The 23,554-nt window shown below is 39.5% G+C and overlaps 3 protein-coding genes across 6 annotated transcripts; 2 read left to right on the forward strand and 1 right to left on the reverse strand.

Annotated features, from left to right (window-relative positions):
- The first annotated feature begins 124 nt into the window (after nt 1–124).
- LOC109981381 (sushi domain-containing protein 4) lies at nt 125–6,804 on the forward strand. The gene is made up of 10 exons (XM_020630135.3): nt 125–265; nt 894–1,035; nt 1,756–1,947; nt 2,149–2,340; nt 2,580–2,771; nt 3,518–3,709; nt 3,902–4,096; nt 4,215–4,347; nt 5,058–5,461; nt 5,543–6,804. The coding sequence occupies exons 2-10, from the start codon at nt 918–920 to the stop codon at nt 5,566–5,568; spliced, it is 1,644 nt and encodes a 547-aa protein (XP_020485791.1). The 5' UTR covers nt 125–265; nt 894–917; the 3' UTR covers nt 5,569–6,804.
- A 736-nt stretch (nt 6,805–7,540) lies between these two features.
- LOC109981371 (hepatic sodium/bile acid cotransporter-like) lies at nt 7,541–13,707 on the reverse strand. Of its 3 annotated transcripts, XM_065966457.1 has the most exons (8): nt 13,409–13,707; nt 11,483–11,557; nt 10,860–11,294; nt 10,464–10,668; nt 10,006–10,184; nt 8,413–8,612; nt 8,114–8,261; nt 7,541–7,822 (listed from the first exon to the last, which is right to left on the reverse strand). In XM_065966457.1, the coding sequence occupies exons 3-7, from the start codon at nt 11,258–11,260 to the stop codon at nt 8,158–8,160; spliced, it is 1,089 nt and encodes a 362-aa protein (XP_065822529.1). In that variant the 5' UTR covers nt 11,261–11,294; nt 11,483–11,557; nt 13,409–13,707; the 3' UTR covers nt 7,541–7,822; nt 8,114–8,157. The 3 variants fall into 3 exon arrangements, with proteins under 3 accessions (XP_065822529.1, XP_020485778.1, XP_020485777.1); XM_020630122.2 differs by lacking the exon at nt 11,483–11,557 and having other exon boundaries at nt 8,118–8,261; XM_020630121.2 differs by lacking the exon at nt 11,483–11,557 and having other exon boundaries at nt 13,409–13,706.
- A 1,804-nt stretch (nt 13,708–15,511) lies between these two features.
- LOC109981303 (protein max) lies at nt 15,512–22,377 on the forward strand. 2 transcript variants are annotated; one of them, XM_065966290.1, is made up of 4 exons: nt 15,512–15,687; nt 18,102–18,209; nt 20,826–20,964; nt 21,887–22,377. In XM_065966290.1, exons 1-4 carry the CDS (start codon nt 15,652–15,654, stop codon nt 21,910–21,912), a joined length of 309 nt encoding a protein of 102 aa, XP_065822362.1. In that variant the 5' UTR covers nt 15,512–15,651; the 3' UTR covers nt 21,913–22,377. The 2 variants fall into 2 exon arrangements, with proteins under 2 accessions (XP_065822362.1, XP_020485687.1); XM_020630031.3 differs by having other exon boundaries at nt 15,519–15,687; nt 21,053–22,377.
- The last annotated feature ends 1,177 nt before the right edge of the window (nt 22,378–23,554 follow it).

Genomic DNA, 23,554 nt, shown 5'->3' on the forward strand with positions numbered 1-23,554 from the left:
GGATGTTGTAACTATGGAAATATTCATTTGTTACCACGGCTACTGGACGAAAGCGAGGCGGCGTAGTTGATGTCAGATACAGGCAATCGATGCGCCTAGCTAGCCTAGCAAGCGGATAGCAAGCTAGGACTCCTCGGCTCGTTAAATCAGATATTTGATACCATAGCGAATTCAAATGTCCTCGGGAAAGCGAATATATAATTGATAAATGTCTACAGTGTGACAAAGCAAAGGTGGAGGGTTAAAGGCCGTGCTTTTGTGGCAGGTAATTTACCAAATGTCCCTTTTAATGTGTAGTTAGCGTAACGTCTAGTAGCCTAAAAAAGCTATTTTGGATAGGTTGGGTAACCCAGCGAAACTAACAATAAAATATGAAGTTATCTGATCTATATCGGGTTTCTTAACGTGAAGTGGTAGCATAATTACTGTCTGGTTGTCGTCAACATCACATACGTAGCATGTAAACGCATTGTCTTCTGTTTTGGCCTTGTTCTCTTGTTAGCCACAAGAGCTAATAAGGAATCTAACTGTGCGAGTAACGTTATAATAAGTAGCTTCAGGTGGGACATTTCACAGGGGTTACGTTTGATTTGTGAGATGAGATGTAATGAGAAAACGTAATTGATTCGCTATTATTGATTATAAACAGGTTTAAAGGGGGGATTTCTACTGGTTTTTTATAACTGCTAGCTTCCTGTATCTCTATCTCATAGTCTTGTCATTGTAGCAATGTCCCACAATCACGCCCATTTCTCTGGCAGCCGTCCAGGCTCTGCGGAATACCTTCATCAGACAGGTGTCCCTAATGGTCAAAGCTTCGGGGAATTGCCTTTTAAGCATGATTTATTTTATATGTACACTAATAAAAATGTTTTTTTTTCTGATCATGCCAGGTTGAGTTGACTCTACAGGGGAAGATGTGCAATGGAATGATAGAGTCAACATCAAAAGCCTTTTTGGCCCCCACCTCAGCCACTGTACAGTCCTCCTTGTTGTTGTTGGTTTTAACTGCAGTGTCCACTGGACAAGGGTCAGGTAAGTCAAACAGTGCAAAGATGTAAGGTGTCTGTGATGTATTAACCCTGCTTTTAACTGCTAAAGAAACATTGTTGAATCAGATTTGTCATAAGAACACATTTGTTGAGAGGATGATTTACTGGTTAAAATATCACAGTCAAGTGAACTGAATCATCTGGCATATGATTAATCTTAAATGAGACTATGTAGCAATTTAAGTCAATCAAACATCCAATGGTTTTAGATTGAAACCAAAGTTGAATCCAGTTCACTCCCAACAATGTGATGGCTAAAAACTAATGCTGTAAAATGTTCCATGCAGAATCATTTGTTTTGATTTGTGTTATTGACTTGCATACTATATTATTTAATTTCCTTTTTACAGCAGTTCAGAGTTGAGGGTTACGGCCCTAATTAAATACGTCAGTTCAGTGAAATTGACGTTTTCACTGTTTAAACACTTTGCTAAAGAAAAGCAAAGTCACTTTTGCTTCTTACAGAAACAATACTAGCATTGCAATGGAAGATGATGCTCTTGAGCTATTGATTTAAAGTACAACATTTACTTGTTATTATGTTCTCCCCCTAAGTCTTTCTGGTACAAAAAGTTACCGTAGGTCAGCCTGTGTCCCTGCTACTCGTGGCTTCACAGGATACCGTTCAAAACCAGGCTCAAATATTTGTGTTTTAATTCAACTGTTTCACAGATTGTTCTCTTCTTCTGTCTTTTCTTCCCAGGATGTGTGAGACCATACATGGTCCAGAATAGCTGGGTAAACCTCACAGAAACCAACAGGGGCTCGTTCCCTGTGGGCACAGTCCTGCAGTACAGCTGTGACCCTGGTTACCTGCCAGACGGACCCAGCATCCTCACCTGCACCACACTGGGACTCTGGACGTCTGACCCTCCTCACTGTATACGCAGTGGAGGTAAGTTATGCTGTCCACCACTAGCTGCTTTAAGTACTGAGAAGTGACGGTGCTGTGGGTATCTGGTGTTATTTACAAATTACTAAAGCCTCTTTACGTTAACGTATTTGTATTTTTAAACATTCTACACTTTGATCTCTGATGCTTTTGTGCCTGTTTTGCTTATCTGTAAATGTTTTGTGTTGTTTTTTTCACTATCAGCATGTCTACCCCTCTCCAAACCTGAGAATGGGGGCTATACCTGCCACCCAACCCCTTGTCGTATGTTTTCCCATGGCACTGTGATTGAGTTCTTTTGTGATGAGGGCTTCATTCTCACCGGGGACTACTACTACCTGACATGTCTGGATGGACAGTGGGACGGCCCCATGCAAATCAGCTGTGTGAGCCAAGGTTGGTCAGGCCACAAACCAAGATCTATCGAATAGGTTCATGTTAAAATGTGTAATGTCTGCCTGTGAGCTTAATAAAGCCAAACTGTTTTGCCTTTTTTTGATAAATTAGTCCAAGAGTGAGTTATCAAGCTATTAATTGTGTGAACAAGTTAGCACCAACATCCGCAGCTTCCTCATGAAAATGTTAATGTTAAGCAATTAACATTTATTTAAATTTCATTTTAATCTCTTTTTCAGGTTGTATCAGACCGTCTACAGTGCAGCATGGCTCGACTAATTTGACAGACACCAACAGGAACTTGTTCCCTGTTGGCACAGTCCTGCAGTACAGCTGTGATGCGGGTTACCTGCCCGACGGACCCAGCATCCTCACCTGCACTTCACTGGGACGCTGGTCCTCTGAACCTCCTCGCTGTGTACACAGTGATGGTAAAGACAAAACCCTGCACAGCACTCACTGTATTAATCATTTTAATTTATGAACATTTTGGATTTTTACATCACAAGACTACGGCCAGAAACAAATAAACACAACAACAACAACATAATAGTCAAACTACCACCTTTCGTAAAGAAAAGAAGTATGAGTCCAATTCAGTGCAAATGATGATTTCTATGTCCCTAAATGTAAAGATGGTCAGGGGTAGAGTCAGACCAAGATAGAGCGACGGTCAAGTGCATGACAGATTAGCAACAATTCAAAAGCATCAAAATACAATACTGTTCAACATAGCACAGTACATTACAGTGCAGCATTTCAAAACAATCGTGCTCCACTAGAGTTAAGAGACACATTTTGGTTCTTTAGTTGACACTCAGCAGCTGTGTTAACAAATATAGGCACGTTATGACGAGGTCAAGGCACATATGCGGACACAAGTTTTAAATGATTATCGAAGTCTATCACAGCCTCACCCTTTTTACATCATGATCTTTATTTTCACTTCAATTAATATTGTTTTTGTTCAGTATTTCTTTTCCAGCTTCTTTGCATTTCAATTTAATAATTGATTTGTTGTTAGAAAGGAGTTGAGTCATGAAGTGACATTTCAAGTCTATTTTCAGTAACTTTTTACTGTTTAAACAAATGTCTATATACAGTATATTTTAAAAGACTAAGCACTTCATGCAGAGCGGCATGGGTACTCACTGTATTTTGATTGTTGTTTTTTTAGGTTGTATCAGACCGTCTACAGTACAGCATGGCTCTACTAATCTGACAGAAACCAACAAGAGCTCGTTCCCTGTGGGCACAGTCCTGGAGTACAGCTGTGATCCGGGTTACCTGGCAGATGGAGCCAACATCCTCACCTGCACCACACTGGGACACTGGTCCTCTCAGCCTCCTCGCTGTGTACGCAGTGATGGTAAAGACAAACCTCCTTCTACTACTCTTCGCATTTTGCACTCTGCATGTGTGCATCATAAACACTTTTACACCTATTGTCGACCTGTACTGTAAAATAGATAAACGTTGACTGTCTTGCTTTATGTAGGTGAAAAATGTTTGTTCCTTAGCATTGCAGTTGATGTGTTTTTTTGTGTGCCTTGTTGAACAGTGTGCCAGCCTCCATATCAACCAGAGAACGGGGGCTACTCTTGCCACCCCTCCACATGTGGAAGACTCTCTCACGGCACTGTGGTTGAATATTTCTGTGATGAAGGTTACATTCTGAAAGGAGACTATAAATACCTGACCTGTCAGTATGGGGAATGGGACAGCCAAATGAAACTCAGTTGCCTCATGGAGCAAGGTAAAAAAAAAAAAAAAAAAAAAAAATATATATATATATATATATATATATTGGTAAAACAAGGGTACTTTTGATGAGAAATTACAAGTTTTATAATTATTTCTTTATTTCCTCACAGACAGCGATCCTACTCTACCACTGGGGATGCCCGCCTTGTCCATAGTTGCATCCACAGCCAGCTCAGTGGCTCTAATCCTGCTGCTGGTTGTGCTTTTTGTACTTCTGCAGCCAAAACTCAAATCCCTCCATCGGTGAGTCTAGCCTCATATCAATCTCTCATATCAATCTTTTTACTTTGAGTCCCGGGCTTGTGTCCACATAGGGTTCTTTTCAGTCAGAGAATCACCAGAAGGACTCCTGGAAGTGTTTGGAAAAGGAGCTTGCACTTTGAGAGAATAACAAAAGCATTTTGTTTTATCACTTGAGTTTTTGTTTCTTTGATAGTTACGTATTGACAACTGGTTTTGTATGATCGAAAACAAAAGACAGGGATTATTATTGCCCTGTTATTAAAGAATGGTTTCTTTTCTCTCTTGCGATCATTTTTGTCTGACATATCGTACACCTCAGGATAGATGGACACAGCCATAAAAAGCATCCCTTACATTTAGCGGTTAAAAGGAATGATTAGTCTTACTTTATGTAAATGGATGTGTGTAAAAGAGCAACTGTGACAACTTCAGGGCCTTTCTTAAATACAGAGAGTTTCAATTAGAAGCTTTCAGCATTTTCTGCAGATTAGTCCTTCAAACTAAGGGCTCTGTGTTTTCCTCTCAGCACGCTGCCACATTTGCCCTCTTCTGATGGGGGGAAATAATCAACATCAAAGCTGTGGCCTGAACAACTCTTTGTTTACACAAGGCAATATACAAATATAACATAGAGCTATTATAGGTTCTTTACATTGAGCACTCTATTCATGAATGCTAAAGGTTAAGGGATTTTAATTCTCTGCAACCAGACGTGATCCTGGTGTGACGGGCCAACCCATATCCATCATGGTGGAAGGAGTCCAGGTGACTCTGCCCTCATACGAGGAGGCTGTGTGCGGCGGCGGAGCCTCAGCATCAACTCTCAGCTCCGAGTCTCGAGTCCAGATCGTGTTGTCCGAGGGTCAGCATGCCACCGCGCCAGAGGCTGGCCCCTCTCGGCCTTCTTCCCTGAAACAGCAGCAGTCAGAGATGGCTGTTGTCCATCCTATACCACCCTCCTCCTCCTCTTCTTCCCCATCACCCTCCCCCTCATCCTCCACCTGGGTACTGGAGCAAGTAGGTGCTGCTGCTCCTTCTTCATCACAAAGAAGGCGCTCTGCAGGCAGCGAGCAACACAGCCTGTCTCTGGACTCTGAGATGGACTACTCTGATGGTAAAACCCTCTTCAGATTCATTTGTAGTGTATTTACAATTTCTACTTAGTACTGATGCTAATGTTGTCTGCTGTCTACAGAGATGCCATTGTTGAAGGAGGCCTGAAAAATGCTGCAGCCTTTGAACTTCACAGAGACAACCAGCAATGCTTCTAACCTGAGGGGGGAGGCCTTGTGAGATTCTTGTCAACACAGCTGTCGACACAGAAGAGTCCGACATACAGTAAGAGGCTCTGAGTGAAGCTTCAAGTCCCATCCCAAAGGAAAAAAGAGAAGAGATTCACATGTACATACATGCTTACATTTTTTACAGGACTTCCTACACTATGTATGTCTAATGTCTGGAGCTGGATTTGAAATGTAGAACATAAACATAAAAGAATCAGCATCACTGAAAGAGTTTGGAATGAAAAAAACGGTGCGGGCGAAGCTGCAAACTGATTTGTGGGAGCTTATAATCTCACCAGTGTCTTGATAACTGTAACTTTTAATAAACCACATATCACACCATTTAAGACACATTTGCAAAGATGCATAAAGTCATGTACACTTTCAAAGATTTTTGTGATTATAAATTATATTTAAGATGATTTCAACCATGACTCGCATCATGTCACATGCCACTGTACAGTTAAAAGCTGTTTGTCCATCCAAGCATTAACCCTTTTTTTATGTAATTGTGGGCAAACTTTTATTTTTTAGGAGACTTATTGTTTCACACCTGCATTCAACACATTTTCTCCTTTCAAAAAGTCTAGAAGTATTATCTTCAAACACACACCTGCTCCCTATGGCCTTAGCTTTCCACTTCTATGCACAAGGATCTATAACACGTGAAATGAGAAGTTTTCAAAATGAATGTCAGTTCAATGCCTCCACTGCTTAGTGATTCCATGTGTGGCTTTGTCAGACACGTCACTTGTACAATGGGAAATATTATTCTCTTAATTTATGCAGGCTGCTTGGATAATGTATGTTTAATTTATTTGTGTCCGGAGTGCTGTTGATCAGCCATGACTTCTTTTGATGCTTCCACAGCTCTTGGTGGTCGGGGGGGGGGGTCTTTCTTCTTTCTCTGTCGCTTTAGTTCTGATCATTCTGCAGACACGTTCTATGTGGCACTGTAAACATGAATGGAAAGAGCCAACACAAAATGAGTAAGTGTAGATATAAATGTAAAGTCGGTGTTCACTTTGTTTGACTGTCCATTGAATTCACTTTTGGACTGAGGAAGGGATTTATTTTAATAGCTGTTATTTTAATGTATGTACAAAGTTCTAATTTAAGTTTACTCTGTATATACCATCCTGTGATTTTGATTAAATATTATTTGACGTGTTCAGATTGCCTTTTTTCTTTAGATCCTCATAGCCTTTGAATCTGAAGAATGTGCGACTTTTTGATCCAGGAGATGTTGCCCCTGAGCACCAACATTAAACCCAAACAAACAACAAACTGCTGTTAGGTGACACCTCGGCTATTCTGAAGCCTCCGCTCTCCTCCAGCGACACACCTCCAACCCCTCTCCACTCGCGACCGCATAAAGGAGTTAGTAATTAGAACGCACCATAATCAAGCACTAACCGCAAGTAGTGAACAAAATTGTCCTTTGCTCGAGCTGCAATTACCTGTGGTCTGCATTGTTGTGTTAGCAGGCTAATGTTAGCACACGTTAGTTAACTCATAGCTTCATATTGCACTTAAATTGACACAGAATGACCTAGTCCTTGACTAAAACAGATTTATACACAATGCCGTCACGTCCGAGTCTCGCACTTTTCTCTCATAGTAGACTGACCTGACTCAGAGAGATATTTACAGAGGATGTACTTGATTTCTCCTGAATTATTGTGTCAAATGTTGCAAATGTCTGCCTTTAAATACGTTTTCATGTATTTAGTCAACAACAAAACAACTCTCCAGTCTCAAGAGCACATGACATGTCAATGGAATTTATTTAATTAAATTATTAATTTATACATCAAAGAACATTATTCTGAAAATTAATGAATATAGCCTTATATCACATATACTCAGTAGAAAAAATATACACATCGTTATTACTTTAAATCATTAACTTATTACTTCATTATACCCTACTTTACATTGTCTAGGATTAATAAAGTCAATTAGAACTACTGTTTGCACATGCTCTATTAATCATGCTCTATTAATCTTTCCTGCAGTACCCCAGGCCTGAGTGATCAGGGTGTGACGTTGATATTTATACATAAAGACATAAAGACAGTGAGGTGCTGCATCTTCAAAGGTAGGATTCAGCTCTTCTTGGTCTCATCTTCAGCACTGGTTCGTCTTCTGTGATGCTCTCTTGGTTGATTGTCTCCCCTGTGTTAAAGCTCCTGTAAGGTGTTTTTGATTGGTTAGGAAACAGACAGAAATGAGTACTGATGTCCTACAAAAGCAAACAAGAACATCAGCGACAGTATTTATAGTTTCTTTAGTGTAGTTTTTAATGCCTGAAATCACTGCCACAGAGTGTGTGTCAGAGGTGGCGATTGACGAAACAATCTTTATTTACATTTTTTAAGGCAAAAATGAACTGAGAGATTAGTTTGACTGATAAAACTGAAGATGATGAGATATTAGGTCAGACATTACTACTTAGGCTGAACACCAAACTTGACACTCACATACTCAGAGATTTTGAGAGGTGTTCCGGTAAGTGTGTGAATGCTTAATGCTGTCCCATTGTGATATCATTAGGTGCGTTAGGGCTCAGATGGGGACTTCTCAACGGCAAATGACACTCATTCTTTGAGTCTTCATATGTGAGGGTTTCTGTGTGGGAAGAAGAATGTCAACATTAGACTCTCTTTGATCTAAATTTAAAACCAACAGCTACAAATGTGTAGAGAGAGTGCACATGTGTGTCTCACCCCTCCCTCCCAGCCTCTCTCTACACAAACACACATGCAGCTGTGACATTTACCCTTCGCTGGTGGCTTGAATCTTCGGTAACATCTGAAGCACAGCATCAGCAGAATGCCCTCGGTGACCTGCAGTATATAGTATATCAGAGGGAAGAGAAACAAGGCTCCAATGGTCTGCGGGGAAAATGTCACCCTTAGGATGGCAAGGCACAGCTGGATGTTTTGACATCCTGTTTCCATGGCGATGGTCCTGCATAATCTAAAAAGGGGGGGGAATAACTTTTAGTTTTAGTCTTTCATAAATTCCACAAGAATTCTTTAAAAATGTGCTTTGTGATATTATTACGGGACATTTGTGGAGGAAGAATAAGCGTCCCTTAGTTATGCAGTAACCAAGTTAATCAATATAAAAACACATTCTTTTGAAAATTCAATGTAAAAATTTTTATATTTCTATCCAAACATATTTATTTATTTTAAACTGTATTTATGGGCTTTTTGGGCCTCTATTACAGAGATAGGAAAATGGATAGAGTCTGAAATCAGGGATTGAGAGTGTTGGAAATGACATGGAGGAAAAGAGCCACAGGTCGGATTCGAACCGGGGCCGCCCGCTTGGAGGACTATAATCTCCGCACATGGGGCGTGCCAACCAACCACCACGCCACCGGTACCCCATCCAAACATATTTACAATACAAAAAGTTGAAGTACTCAACTCATAGTGCTATGATAGGGGCTTGTCCAGTGAATGGGCAGGGCCCCAACACCATTACCCTTAACTATGATTGGATATCTGCCTGATCAGAGACCTGAGTTTTATTAAATTGCCTTATTTTTGTAAAAGGATGCAGCTCATTCTTAAAAGACAGCAGCTTTGGGGCGCTGGTGGTGCAGTGGTTGGTGCACGCGCCCCATGTATGGAGGCCGTGGTCCTCAGGTTCAAGTCCAGCCTGTGGCTCCTTTCCCGCATGTCATTCCCTACTCTCTCTCCCTGATTTCCAGCTCTATCCACTGTCCTATCTCTTCATTAAAGGCACAAAATGCCCAAAAATAAATCTTAAATAAAAAGAAAAAAAGACAGCCGCTTTATCTATTTTGGCACTCCGTTGTGTTTCGAAGTGCATGGCTGGCTTGAAGTTAGTGTGTGCACACAAACTTGTAAAGCCTTTACCCTTTCTGTCTTCAGCAATCACATATACTTTACATACGTACATTAAAGATTTATACAGAAGTTATGTGTCAACATATGAATCTTCTGAACATAATTCCTTGGGGACTCAAAAAGATTTCCAAAGTCAAAATTAAAAGTACCGACAAAAGGAAATGTGCTAACTTTAAATGCAAAGAAAGTTACCATAGAAGCCATGTTGCAACACAGCCAAAATAGTTGTTTCACAAAAGCCCGCATTTGACCAGGCAAATTGCCAATCATTGTTTGGGCTTTTGGGGTTGCACAGGGTTGCCAAGCAGCTACAAAGCTTTCGCTTTTATCTTTTCGTTACCATACCATACTACTTTTACTAAACCATACAACTGGGTAAACTAGAGCAGAGAAGACCATCTTCTACATTTTATAAGAAGTTCCTGGGACACAGCAATGGACTGGCTTTATTCGTCAGTTCAAAGATAAGGTGTATCTAGTTCACTTACTGAGGACTTTGTCTACATATGACAGACATGCCATATCCCATTATAAAGCCAGTCATGGGCATCACCACAGCCACAGTCATAATATCAGGTGTGACGATCATCCACAGAATGTCTTTGACGGTAAAAGCAGACATTGGGATTATTATGATGCCACAGATCACCAGCAAGGTCAAGCCACCCTGTCAAGGAAGTGAAACAAATTTAAATGTAACAACTTATCTACTCCAATGTAACATATATATCAGTATCAAGATATGACACTTCACACTGCTTTTCTACTTATAAATGTAGCAGACATCATCTGGATGTATTCAAGGATAATGGATGTCCAATTGGCCTTTCTTGATAACATAATTATCACTGGGACACTTAAATATACAGATTTGAGCCAAGTAACAGTTAAACATGCCAATTTCTGCTGGAAGAAAAAGATCTAGGTAAGATTTCAGGAGTCTCACTTTTTTGACGATGGGTGTGTACTTTGGTTTGTAGTGATTAATGGCGATGCCAATGGAACAGGGCACCAGTGTCAACACCAGAGCAGTGATGATGCCGATGTAGGGTACAGTAGATTTCAGGCTGGGGAAGCCTTTACTATAGATAAAGAGCAGCAGGGGCATCATACCCAGGGCAGCAATACTGGAGAAAGTCGTCATCGTGATGCTAACAGGGTGATAAGAAAGATTATTAGACTGATGTACCAAAAATGATTTTTTTTCAAAAGCTGCATGCAAAAAAAAAAAAAGTCTTTGTTTCATAGGAACATGTTAAAAATCAGCGGTATGAAATCCAACTGTTGTAGACATTTGGAATTCCACAACGAGACAGGCAATAATGCATCAATAATGGTTCACCTGAGGTTCATGTCTCCCTCTACAGCCAGGGTAAAAATGTTTGATAAGGACCCCCCCGGGCAGCAGCCACAGATGAGTACAGTCACAGCCTTGGAAGAATCCAACTGCAGCATTTTGGCTAAACAGAAGGCAGTTAGGGGCATGATGCCAAACTGTGCCAGCATTGCAATGACTACTCCTTTTGGCTTGAGGCAATGGGCTTTTATTTTGGAAATCTCCATCGTACAGCCGAGGGATACCATGGTGATGAAGAGGACGGCCACGGTTAAGATATTGATGATGCTGTTAAACAAGCCGGGTTTGTACAGGAAAGCAAATCTGACATTGCCAGTGACATTTGCCTCGTAAGAGAAATTGGCTGATCCATTAAAGACCGAAGTCATGTTCATCATGGCACTCATCTCAGCACAGTGTTCACTGTGCGGCAGCTTTCACCTGTCACACAAAGCAAAATAAGTACATGCATATCCAAAAGTTTAGGTGTTCTGAGGTCATTTAAGCACTTTTCAAACATTAGTTTTGGCTTTTTTTTGTTTCATGTCAGTGTTTTGAAAGTAAAGCGTCAATTATGACACATCCAATGATGGTTGTTGGCACTTGGACGGTATAAAAAGTGTACATACATGGCCTCTGGTTTCCACACTGAGGCTTGTGCAGAAGAACCTGGATTCTTTCTAAGGGCAAGCAGGTGGTGTCTCCTGTGGTTGCAATACGATATGAGATGGTATAGAACTAGATGAGGTAATTATCCTACTCTTCAGTTCAATCCTAAGCAGACGTTTTTTTCTAAATAATTATTAGTCTCAATCCCCAGTTTCAGTCTATTGAAATGCAGCATAGTGTTTATTTAGTCATTAGGTTGATGACTATTAATGACCTATCTTGGCACTGATGGGCTTGTTCGCGTTTGGAGGTCATATAAAAAGCATTGCTATTGCCAACTAAAGCGTCAGTGTGTCAGTCCTTTCCTGAAAATGTTTCATCAAAGTTCAATAACTGATCTACATGTCTTCTCTGATGTGTTGTTTTATAGTTACACAGTAGCTAAAGCCAGCATGGATTAGTTCAACACAGGAAAAAAAATGAAATGCAGCTCATCTTTTCAGCTCAACATTTATTTTATTTATTTTTTTATTGAAATTGTACTGTGTTCACTTTTTGTTTGCAGTCTTTGCTCTTTGCTGCTGTAACAATAAAAAATTGCCTCATTGTGGGATAGATAAAGGATTATCTTATCTTATCTTATCACATTATTCCCTCAAAGAATGTGAGGACCACGTCATACTTCTTCCTTCACTGTTTTTTTTTTAAATAATATGTTACTGAATGATCTCGATGTTCGCTTAATTTATTATTTCACCTTGAACAGGTTGTTTCATATGGAAGAGGATTAGGGCCACGCGTAAATATAAAATAGAGTTCTGACTTTATTCTCAGAATTCTGACTTAAGTCAACAGGCCATTTTTGTTTGATTAATTCATGCGCAAGCGTGAACGTTTCCAATGACGTTGCCTTATTTGTCCTAAAATCTCTTCTAAAAAAAGCTCTTCAAGTGTGTTCAAAGAAAAGTTCCAGTCACCTTTTTTTTTAATCCATTAGGCATATGCAGATACTTAAAAGCCCTCAATTTAAGGCTGCAGCAAATACAATTATTTTCATAGTATAATAGAGAGTCAGATACTTAAGTACAAATGCAAACAGTTTATTCAAATATCAATGGTTGAGTAACAAGAATATGTCTTAATCTGTAGGTTTTAACCGCTGCTTCTGTGACTTTATTTGTCAATCAATGGTGACTTAAGTCAGAATTCTGTAGTTTCAATATCTGTGAGGGAAAACTGTATAATGTTTAACAGTCAGATAAAAAAAAAAAACTAGCTGTACTTCAAACTACAGTTTGTTTCCACAGATACACCTTTTAACTGTTCCTGACTCCCTGCTACATTTCTAGCAAAATGAATGATATCATTGATCAGTACTGATTGGTAAATACTGCACTAGCTGGTGGTCACAGAGCTATCAGTTTTCTAACACCATTGATTGACAAATAAAGTCACAGAAGCAGCGGTTAAAACCTGCAGATTAAGACATATTCTCGTTACTCAACCATTGATATTTGAATAAACTGTTTGCATTTGTACTTAAGTATCTGACTCTCTATTATACTATTAAAATAATTGTATTTGCTGCAGCCTTAAATTGAGGGCTTTTAAGTATCTGCATATGCCTAATGGATTAAAAATAGGTGACTGGAACTTTTCTTTGAACACACTTGATTGCATTTTAGAAGAGATTTTAGGACAAATAAGGCAACGTCATTGGAAACGTTCACGCTTGTGCATGAATTAATCAAACAAAAATGGCCTGTTTCTTTATGTTTTTAGAGTACATGGAAGTTCTACTTGATGGGGATAAGCAAGCCAAGCCTACATAAAAGATGATACTGAGTTTCTTTTAAGTTCATTTTTTGGAAATTGCTGATGATATTAAAAGAATGAATAATATGCATATTGAAATGATAGACAAAGTCATAAAATAAGTTTCTTACCTTGATTTGAGACCAACTTCTGCAGCTTCACTGTTTTCACTCACAAACTTCTTTCATTCTCTCCTCACATTCTTGTGTCTCACTCCTTTTCTCTGTGGACCACTGTGCCCTCCCCACTTTGTCACATGGGCTCATGACAACACTGAAGGTGTAAACACAGCACTCTTCCCCTGACACAAACCCCTGAAACCATGTTCTGGAACTCCTTACACAACATATCTTCTTCTCCATGTGGGGCTCAGTATTATTGGGAATCCTGCAGCTTTACAGGAAGTCATCCTCGACCCCGATCCATTGTGAGATGCTCGCATGGTTTCTGTTTTTCAGGGCACCGTGGGAAAGCTGGGTATCGGTGGGCTGGTATAGTGTGGAAAGAATGTAACTGCCTCTGTACCCCTAAAGAGGCACTTTATTCATTAGGGCTCACTTGCATGTGTAAACAGAGCCTTCAATTAAAATTATGCAACCGGGCAGAGGGTGCAGTTTGCCAGGCAGAGTTGTCAGTCCTTTCAGAAAGGGGCCTTTTTTTTCTGTGAGGCTGCTTTGTAAAGCGAGTAGTTTTATTTACAAGTCGCATAATAGATCAGATGTTAGACAAGGCTCGAAAGTTGTTGCTGTTATTTTAAAAGCATGGATGGGATAACTTAAATGCATGTCACATGCTGACATTCAGTGGAATCTTAAACAGGAAAAAGCATTCTGTAATCTGCTGCTTCTACATAAGCCTCAGTAAAAAGTAACATAAAAGCATTATTAATACAGTTATGCAGGAGTGGATACAAATGCATAAGAAACCTTTTTCAAATAGCAAAGTAAAACAAAAGAAAGAAAGAAAGTAGAAGAAACTAAAATGAACCAGTCAGAGAAAAGTGAATGCCATGATGTGACGCCTTAATTTGGAGATAATTTCATGTATTTTATGATATTTTTCAATTTGTCACTAAAACTAAGATTGTACACTGTAAGTATGAGAAGAATAAAAGACTGGAGAATCAAAAAGAAAAAAGAAAAAATAACTGACTGAGGACAAGTCAAGCATTGTGCCAGTTACAGTATCACTGTGTGCTTTTAAATAGCGATGTCAGCACTATGACCCCTTAAAAAATGTTTTTCTCCAGGGCTGAACTACTTCTTCAAGACAGACAAAGTATCTTGATTTGTATCACACACCGAGCAGTTTTTTCGGTCTAAGTTTGGTGTTTACATTTTTGCCCTTGTTGGAATTTTTCTTTGTGTGGCTTTTTTTTCGTCTTCTTTTGTGGGACTGGAGATAATGAAGATTGTATGTGCTGGTATGGTGTTTCTCTTGAAACCCTCTTGTTAAGCATATAAATGAAATGAAATATGAGATGATAAATTGTGCACTCATATAGGACGTATTTTGGAACGTAAAATAGCCAATGCTCAGTTTTGTGTAACATACAGTTGAAGGCAAATGCAATTCCTGATCATAAAGTAGCCTTGAATCTTTATAGCACAACCTGTACTCAGTTTATAAGCAGTGATAGCTTGCTGCAGAAGCTATTTAAAGGCCCTGTGGAGGCAAGTGTACAGCCATTGATGGTGAGTGGGGGAGGGCAGCCAAAGTGAGCTAGGCCACCATATGGCCTCATAATCATATGCTGAGAGAAGAAGAGACTCGGTTATTGAAGGTCACTACCCGGATGCCAGAGACCACACAAACAACAAGCTTCCAGCACAGAGCAACATGGACCTCAAACAGAATCACATTTACATGGAAGAATTATCTGCAGAGAATGTCACATCAAATACACGCATGTAAAATATCTATTTCTGATTGTTTCACGCATAATGAACTACTGTGTACAACACAACACATTTCCGCAACTCCACATTCAAAACACCGAAGGTTGCTGTGGATGCTGTGTTTGCAACTTGTAGGCGATAACGGTGTCTATAGGTGGGCGCTTCCAAAATCAGCATGCTTTGTGGGAAATGTAGTTCAAACAAAGAAGGCGCATCACCGGGTCGAAAGCGTTTGGAATCTTGAAAGTGACTCCATTACCCATAAGGACTCATTCTGTTACGCCTGCGCTGTTAATGTTTTCCCGTCCATGTGTAGGCGAATCACGTGTGGAGAAGCCGTCGCTCGTCATGTCTCTGCTGTAGCGAAGCTCCGTGCTACATTTTATTTGCCCTCAGTTGTCGCTGCACTTTGTTTTGACAGCTGCTTGTTTTTTTCCTCTTCCCCCTCCCTCAGAGCTTTTTTTTTTTACCGAAGAATGAGTGAAAACGATGACATCGAAGTCGACAGCGATGTACGTGGTTTAGTTTCCTCTAGAATTAGCTAGGCAAAATGTTAAGCCAACAGCAACTTTAACATTCATGCCAACCTGCGCTATCAGATTGGGCTAGTTAGCTTTGCAGGGTCCTATTTTTTTGGCTAACATAGCAGACACATAAGGAAGTGAGCTGTTAGAAGTGTTGTTAAAGACTGTTTCCACGCTGGCTTTTTATAATGGAAGTTGAGTACATTAGTCTGGTGAAAGAGACATGTCGTTTTACTTCGTAGAAAATTGTAAGATGTGGTTTACAGGAAACATGTTGGAGCAAGACTCCGTTTAGATTCGTGTTGCGCAGCTGTTCGCGCAATTACGTTACGGGAGCTGACAGCAGCCAAAAAAAATGATGGATTATTAATCGCGTAAAGACCTAAAAGACATATCTACTAGCAAATTATTACTTAAAAGATACTAATTTGAACTGCCTAATGTGTCCAGTTATGTAACACGGAATGAAATTGATTCACCTTTGCAGATAGAAAACAGGAAATCACCATTTTTATTTAGCAATCAGAAAACTGGTTGCATAATGGGTTTATTGCGAATCCTAGTGAATTTCCGCTTTGACTACTCTCGAGCGTAATCGTAGGCAAAATAGTTGCCTACTTGCTTTTTTTTTTTTTTTGTCAAACTACCTGCACTTTTCTTTTTCTAAAACAATAATTATATTGATTCTTGAGTCATTTCGTGGTACAATCAAAATAAGAAAGTATAAAGAAAGTGAGCACGAATCCAACATGTAACTTGCGACAAATACTTGCTTCATATTTGAACTCTTAAACATCGGGGGTTTTTTTTTCTTCAGATGGTTCAAATATTACAATAATATAATATCTCATTATACTGCAATGGTGATATTAATTTAATTAGAAATGGAGTATACACTCATTTTACTGCACATTTTAAAATGTTTTAATGCAATCTGCTTCCATTATGACACATAAGTCGTTTTTAAATTATTTTTTTTTTTATCTGACAATATTTTAAACAAGACACGTTCTTAGTGTTTTTGTGTGTCATGTGTGCGCAGTAAATCAGGCACAAATATTAAGCCCGAGACTTTAAACGTCCATTTTGGCCACTCCGGGTACCAGTGCCGTAATTGCACAAATAAAAGCGCCAGCAACCAAATCGACGTCTCACTTGGCCGTACAGTCAAAATAGAAACACTAGAAACGGCTGCGTTAGGGTTTTTATTTCATGTTTTCCCCGATTAGGTTCCTGCCATGTTCGTCTGCTCTTTCCTTGCGAGTCCTTTTGGAAAAAACGTTCTCCTACAACGGGAACCAAGCGGTGCTGCAGTACCTCACATAACATGTGATACATATCTTTTAAAGTGAAACCTTATGGTCTGTCCGTGGTAATAAGTATTCTCCGTGGTTTACAACTCAGCTGCATTTAAAAGACCAGTGTGTTAAAACACTTTTCACATGAAATTGTGTCAGATCTTCGAGCTGGTCACATATTTGTCAGCTATGGATTCCCCTCCCCCAATTTGATTAAGCTGAGATCTCCAGCTTTGGAGCTTTGGAAACATACTGTGTACTGTCAGGCCTGTTTACCCTACATTTATGGACTGATATAACAGGATAGTTAAACAAACAGTAAAAGAACATAAAATATAGTTTTCTTGACATGCAGCAATTGCTTGACATAACATAATTGCTAACACCCAAATGCATATTTTTTGTATGTTTGGCATAAATTACACAAATCTGGTATCTGAAGCTTCTGTCCACGTTGTGTTCAGTTTGACGGAACACTGTTGTTGCTCCAGTTTGAAATTTAACAATGGCGTTTGGAACATTTTCCCTCCAGTCTGGAATTCTTCCTGTCTTCCAGTCTTTAACTTGGACTGTGTTTTTTTTCTGATCCTACTCCTCGTCTGTATGAGGTGCCCACCTCAAACAGCATCTAGCTTTAGGCTGAACTGAGTGACTTCTGCAAAAGTTTAGAGGTAAACTCCTGCACGCTGTCTCTGACTAATAAATGTTTGTTTGCACGTTAGAGACAGTGTGCAGAAGTTTACCTCTTAAGTCTTTGATGGACACGTTGCTCTCCTACGCACTTGTCTTACGAAATGGATGTGGCTCGTTTTTTTTTTCTATTTTGACTTTTGCAAAGCCACAGCATGTGCTGAACAAGTCACATGTAAACGCTAACAGTTTCTACAATAGTTCCATTTCTCTTTTATTCTATCGGCAAAATGACATCAAGATGTTAACAATGTTCATACCACTACGTATTATGTATGCTTGCAATATAAAGTGGTTGCAGATTGCAGCTTAAGACGGATCTCCTTCACCTGCTGAACTCATCTTTGAGTCAAGTAAACGTGGGTTTCATCATGTTCTGTGTTTTCCTTCTAATCATTGCTGGTCCCTTTGCAGGCAGACAAGCGAGCACATCACAACGCGCTGGAGCGCAAACGCAGGGACCACATCAAAGACAGCTTCCATGGTTTACGAGACTCTGTGCCTGCTTTACAAGGAGAGAAGGTGAGGATTGACTTGTGATATCTCTACCAGTCTTTTTTAAGTGAACGCTGTTGTCATGACTTAGCTAATTTCTCACATGAACATTGTCGGAGTAACATTAGCATTTCTTCTCCTGATGAGTATATTCCAAATATAATTCAGCTGCATAATGTTCATGTGTGAATCTAAAATGTTGATTTTCTCCATAATATCTAGGAATCATAAAAGTAAAAAAAAAAAATTACATATGCATCATAGTGAAACTTACACTGGCTGGATATCTTTCAAAGTCAATGAAATGCAGCTCTATTGATGTGGCGGCTGAGGTTGAAGAATGCTGCACAGAGACTGAGTGGGCCTGTTACTGTCACTCTTTCTTATAAAAAAAAAAAAAAAAAATCAAATTCAAAGATATTTTGTTAAGTTTGTTGATTTCTTAAACAAAAGAGTGAAAAAATAATTCTAAACAAAAGTCCAAAAGAGGATAATGATTGATGACAATAATGATTACCATGACGATGACGGCCAACAGACAATATTCAAACTCACTCACCACACAGCTGAACAGGTAAAACCACGGCCACTGCACATTACCAGAAATGATATCAAACGCATTTAAGGAGCGAGAAATAATAATAAATAATCAACAGAGGTAAAATACACATTATGGCTCCTACACCTTTAACACCTTTTAGCAGCTTAGCAACCTCACTGCTGAATAGAGAGCGAATGTTTGTAACTACAGTTCATCTTTAAGTGGCGGTTTCCACAGGATCTGTGTGCTCAGTGTATCGTCTCTGATGGGGGTTTTGCTGCGTCCGGTGCCACATGTCCTACCCCACTGGCTCACTTCTGGAGCGTAAGTGTAGTGGAGCAGCTCGACTCGCGGGTTCACAAGATCACACGGGGACAACCTGCAAACAACAGGTTTCTTTGTCTTTCGACAAGTTGATTTGCTGTAAATTTGGTGCCTGTTTTAACGTAGTGTTGATAAAGTGATGAGATATGCGATCGCTCAGGCGTTTGAACATTGACGGGATTCTTTGTGCGTTCACTTGTCTGACTTCCTGTCCGGGTCGAGCTGCTAAGTTCAGCGTGACGTGTGCCTGCAGTGTGGGATCAGGCCGAAAAATTGACTCTGTGTGTGTTTGCAGTGGAAGATAGCGGAGTGACGCCGATACGCGACAGAGACCGACCGCGGCTTGTGAATTGATAACACTAGCATCGAGTAGAGAGGAAGCGATCAGCTCCGGAGTCCGCTGTGCAGAGGGAACGCAACGCACACAGGTCCTGTGGAAACTGCCAGTAATTAGTCAGTAAATCATTTAAATTTAATAAAAACGTTTTACAGGCAGTGACATGTGTGACCTGAGGCTTACATTTAGTGATACTATTATTGCTATCAGTTATTACACTTAATTACCGTGCCCATAAAAAACGGGTTCATGAGACGATTATGATCAACAAGTCACCGTGCGAGAATTGAGCAGAGTGTAATGTTGATCATGGTCAGCAAAGTGCCAGCAATTATGATAAGAGGCGGACTTTACTCAGGTTACAGAACAGAACAGCATTGGAAAGCAAAAAAAAAGAGAACGGAATCATTTCAAGGTTTGATACAGGTAAAGCATGTACCAGCAGTTATTCACTCATATGTCATTTCAAGCATGTGTGTTTAAGAATTGTTTTTTTTTTTTTGCTTATAATCCTGATTAAGAATGTAATGGTAACATATTGGGGCCCTATCGTACACGGCGCAAAGCTCAGCCTGACGCTGTTGTCATCTTAACACCCGGTGCTCTCCTTGTTTAAAGCTGAAGAGGTACTTGTTTCCAAGTACTCCTCCGTGCACGCTCGCTCCAATACCAACACATGCAGAAGTACACACACTCGCATACTGATAACGCCACTGATAATTGAGCCCACAGATATGAATACAGACTGTCTGGTGTCAAATATGCGCGCATTAGATAATACAGACGAGTATTCGAACAGAGAAAAATCCGGAAATAAATGTTTACAGTCTACCTTTTATTTGATATTTAAAACACAGAACATTAGTTCACAAAAATCCTTTGCGATCTTGTCGGTGTGTGCGGAGGTTTGAACAATTAATGAGGATATGTTTTGTGCTTCATGCAGAAATATTCACCTTGTCTTTCTGATCGTTTCTGATTGTGGGAATAATTCAGTGAAATATAACTTCAATCTGCCTTCAATGTATTTCACACAGTGTCCTGTGTGTTCAGGGACACGATGAAAGGAGAGAAGTTCAATGAGCCGGCCTGAGGTCGGTCTAATTAAGAGTAACTGTAACCCGCCAGCCTGCGGGTTCTTAAAGGGGATGAGGGGGAACACTGATTCGTTTGGACCATGTTACACCCACAGCACACCTACAGTATGTCTAACCAAGGGACTTAATCCAACCTCTTTGCGCTCTGCGTCCAGATTGTGCACCGCTTGAAAACCAAAATATAGTCGGACACGCCCCAAATCGCTGTGCGCCTCGTGCTTTACGCCGTCAAAATAGGGCCCATAGACTTGTAACACTGTGATCACTGAATGACTTGTTCCAACTGGACAGAAAGATACTGCAGCTTTTTCCCAACTTGTGCTTTCTGAACTTTCTGCTGACAGAGTTCTGTCAAACAGGCTTCCCGAGCACAGATTCTAGACAAAGCTACCGAGTACATCCAGTACATGAGGCGAAAAAATCACACCCACCAGAAAGACATCGACGACCTTAAGAAGCAGAATGCACTATTGGAGCAGCAGGGTAAGAGGAACTTTTCAAACTTTTTTTTTTTTTCTTTTTAGTTTTTTTTGTGGTAGTGTTTACTACTCTATTTATGGTATTTTTGTAGTTCGTGCACTCGAGAAGGCCAAGGGGAACACTCAGCTCCAGACAAACTACTCTTCTGACAGCAGCTTGTACACAAACCGCAAAGGGAGCGCGGTGTCCGCCTTTGACGGCGGGTCTGACTCCAGCTCCGAATCAGAGCCAGACGAGCCGCCCAACAGAAAGAAGCTGCGCGTGGATCCCAGCTAGACTCGGTCTGGTTCTCCAAACAGACTCTTTTTTGGCCCCACCAGCTCTTCCCAACCCCCCCGCCTCCCTGACTCCTCCTACCTACTCAGTTCTGCCATCTTACGCCAATCCAGGAGGTGAGGTGGAGGCAGTGTGAGAGAGGTGCTCTTATGTACAAATAAACGCTTCTACCTTCCCTTTTCCTCCTGGCAAGCATCCCTGCCACTCCTTTGTGTGGCCCAGCAACATCTCTAAGACCCCCCCACAGTGAGGCAGCTCTGCAGTTTTGAAGGACTTTACGCTTTTCAAACCTCATGGTAACCTTTCATAATCAAATGAGGAGATGACGTGTAATGAGGCTTTAGTAAAGCTACATACAATGAAAAGTTTCTTTTCTTTGTTGCAGTTGTGAGACTTTACTACCTTTGACAAAAACTTCAATTAGGGATAGTTGACCTTTATAATATTCGTACTTTTCCAGGAAAGAATGTGAAGTTGCGTTTTTGAAAAATGTCTGTAATGCAAAATGCACCCCTCCTCATTCGTTGTAGGTGGCTCAAGTTTTTGTCCTTGAAAATGTTTGTGTAATCAAATGAACCCTTCTATTTATAGTGATGCACCAGAATTGGTTTCTAACCGTGATGTCTGATCTCCTTCTGTTTGGCCTAAGATTCTCCAGAGGACACTGGAGGATGAAGAAGTTGACCTGCTGTTTGAGTGGCTTTAACACGGGTCCAGCAGTTTATTGTCCTCTATTTTTATGATCACCAGATTAAATGTGGGTGTAAAAAAAAAATGAAATAAAAAAATCCCCTAATGGATGCTGAATGTTACGCAATGCAGTTCACGGATAGTGACCTTTTATTTTTGTTAATGGAAGTCCTTCTCAGTGTGTTGTATATAACACTGTATACTCTTACATGGTGTCAGCTCTGCAAAGAAAAGCCTTCCCTTGAAATATTTGCCTGTGCTGGGAATGTTAATCTTTCTTTTTTTCCTTTTTTCAGAGGTAAAGTTAGTGTGTATGTAATCAATATTTGTTTGTTCCATTCCGTGGAAATTACAGGTATGTTGTACATACTGCCAACGGTTGTCTTGCAAGTTGAGGCATACCTTTATTATGAAACTATAAATAAAAATATTTTATCCTTTTGGGATGTATTTTTGACTCAACCTGTTTTTAATAAAATCACATCATAAATGTTTGAATTTGTTTAGAGGGAAACACGAGTGATGTAATGAACTCAGTCCCAATACAATGTGTTAAAAAAAAAGCAGCTTCTAACTTTAGTCATTGAAGTTATATTATTGAATTAATCAAACAAATTATGTCTTTATATAGCACCTATAATACAAATTAACATTCACTAAAGTGAATGACGAAAAGTAGTTTGAAAAATCATTTAGACTAATGCACACCAATAAGAATTTAATAAAATAAAATAAAGATAAAAAAATTAATAAAAAGACAAGACAAAAAAGATAATAAAATGTATTACATACAAACATTTAAAATTGTAAAATAAAAAGACAATAACAAAGTAAAAATACACATTAAAAATAAGATTCTAAAAATTACAGTTTAAGTAAGATAAATAAAATAATCACTTTGATAATAAATAAAAAGAAATAATTTAAAAACAAATTCAACAGTAAGATGTTCATATAAAAATATGAAGTAAATAAATAATAGGCATAATAAAGCACTACCAAAAAGCCAGACTGAATAATTGAGCTCATAAATGTCAATGTTCTCGGCTCCTCTCAGATCCTCTGGAAGTGTTAATAACCTAAAATCACCTTAAGAGAGGTTATCTGGTGCAAGGCCATGTAGTCATTTATAAACGTATAAAATAATTATAAAATCAATACGAAAATTAACAGGCAGGTCAGTGTCAAGATTTTAAAACAGGTGTAATGTGGACTCTTCTTCTGGTCTTTGTCAGTACTCGTGTAGCAGAGTTTAGTATTTTGTTGCACCTGATTTGTTTCAGTATAATGGTTTACAAATCTATCTACATCACTTAATTTGAGTTATGTTTTGTTAAACAATCTTAATGTGCTTTACGGTTATAAAAGTAAGTACTTAAAAAGTATGTGGAGACGTGTTTTTTCATTTAGGTAACCACCAGGACACAATGCATAGAGGACATTTTGGCCTGTGGGAGAGTTACATTTGAGGGGTATTACACATTGGACAGGGTTTTAATGTATGACTTGGATAGTTTAACATATTTTATGATCATTTTATGCCTACACGTATAAAACAATTATTTAAACCAAAAACACCCGCTGGCACTGTAGAGCAGTGGTTCCCAAAGTTGGGCTTGTGAGATTT

Source organism: Labrus bergylta, chromosome 18, assembly GCF_963930695.1.
Source record: "Labrus bergylta chromosome 18, fLabBer1.1, whole genome shotgun sequence".
Classification (NCBI taxonomy): domain Eukaryota; kingdom Metazoa; phylum Chordata; class Actinopteri; order Labriformes; family Labridae; genus Labrus; species Labrus bergylta.

Coding starts and splice junctions, on each gene's coding strand:
- LOC109981303 (XM_020630031.3), top strand. CDS start 15,652: ATGAGTGAAAACGATGACATCGAAGTCGACAGCGAT. Junction 15,688..18,101: donor ACATCGAAGTCGACAGCGAT/GTACGTGGTTTA, acceptor GTCCCTTTGCAG/GCAGACAAGCGAGCACATCA. Junction 20,965..21,052: donor TGCACTATTGGAGCAGCAGG/GTAAGAGGAACT, acceptor GTATTTTTGTAG/TTCGTGCACTCGAGAAGGCC.
- LOC109981381 (XM_020630135.3), top strand. CDS start 918: ATGTGCAATGGAATGATAGAGTCAACATCAAAAGCCTTTTTGGCCCCC. Junction 1,036..1,755: donor GTCCACTGGACAAGGGTCAG/GTAAGTCAAACA, acceptor TTTTCTTCCCAG/GATGTGTGAGACCATACATG. Junction 4,097..4,214: donor CAGTTGCCTCATGGAGCAAG/GTAAAAAAAAAA, acceptor ATTTCCTCACAG/ACAGCGATCCTACTCTACCA.
- LOC109981371 (XM_020630122.2), bottom strand. CDS start 11,260: ATGAGTGCCATGATGAACATGACTTCGGTCTTTAATGGATCAGCCAAT. Junction 10,185..10,463: donor ACACACCCATCGTCAAAAAA/GTGAGACTCCTG, acceptor CTTCCTTGACAG/GGTGGCTTGACCTTGCTGGT. Junction 8,613..10,005: donor ATATGTAGACAAAGTCCTCA/GTAAGTGAACTA, acceptor CCCCCTTTTTAG/ATTATGCAGGACCATCGCCA.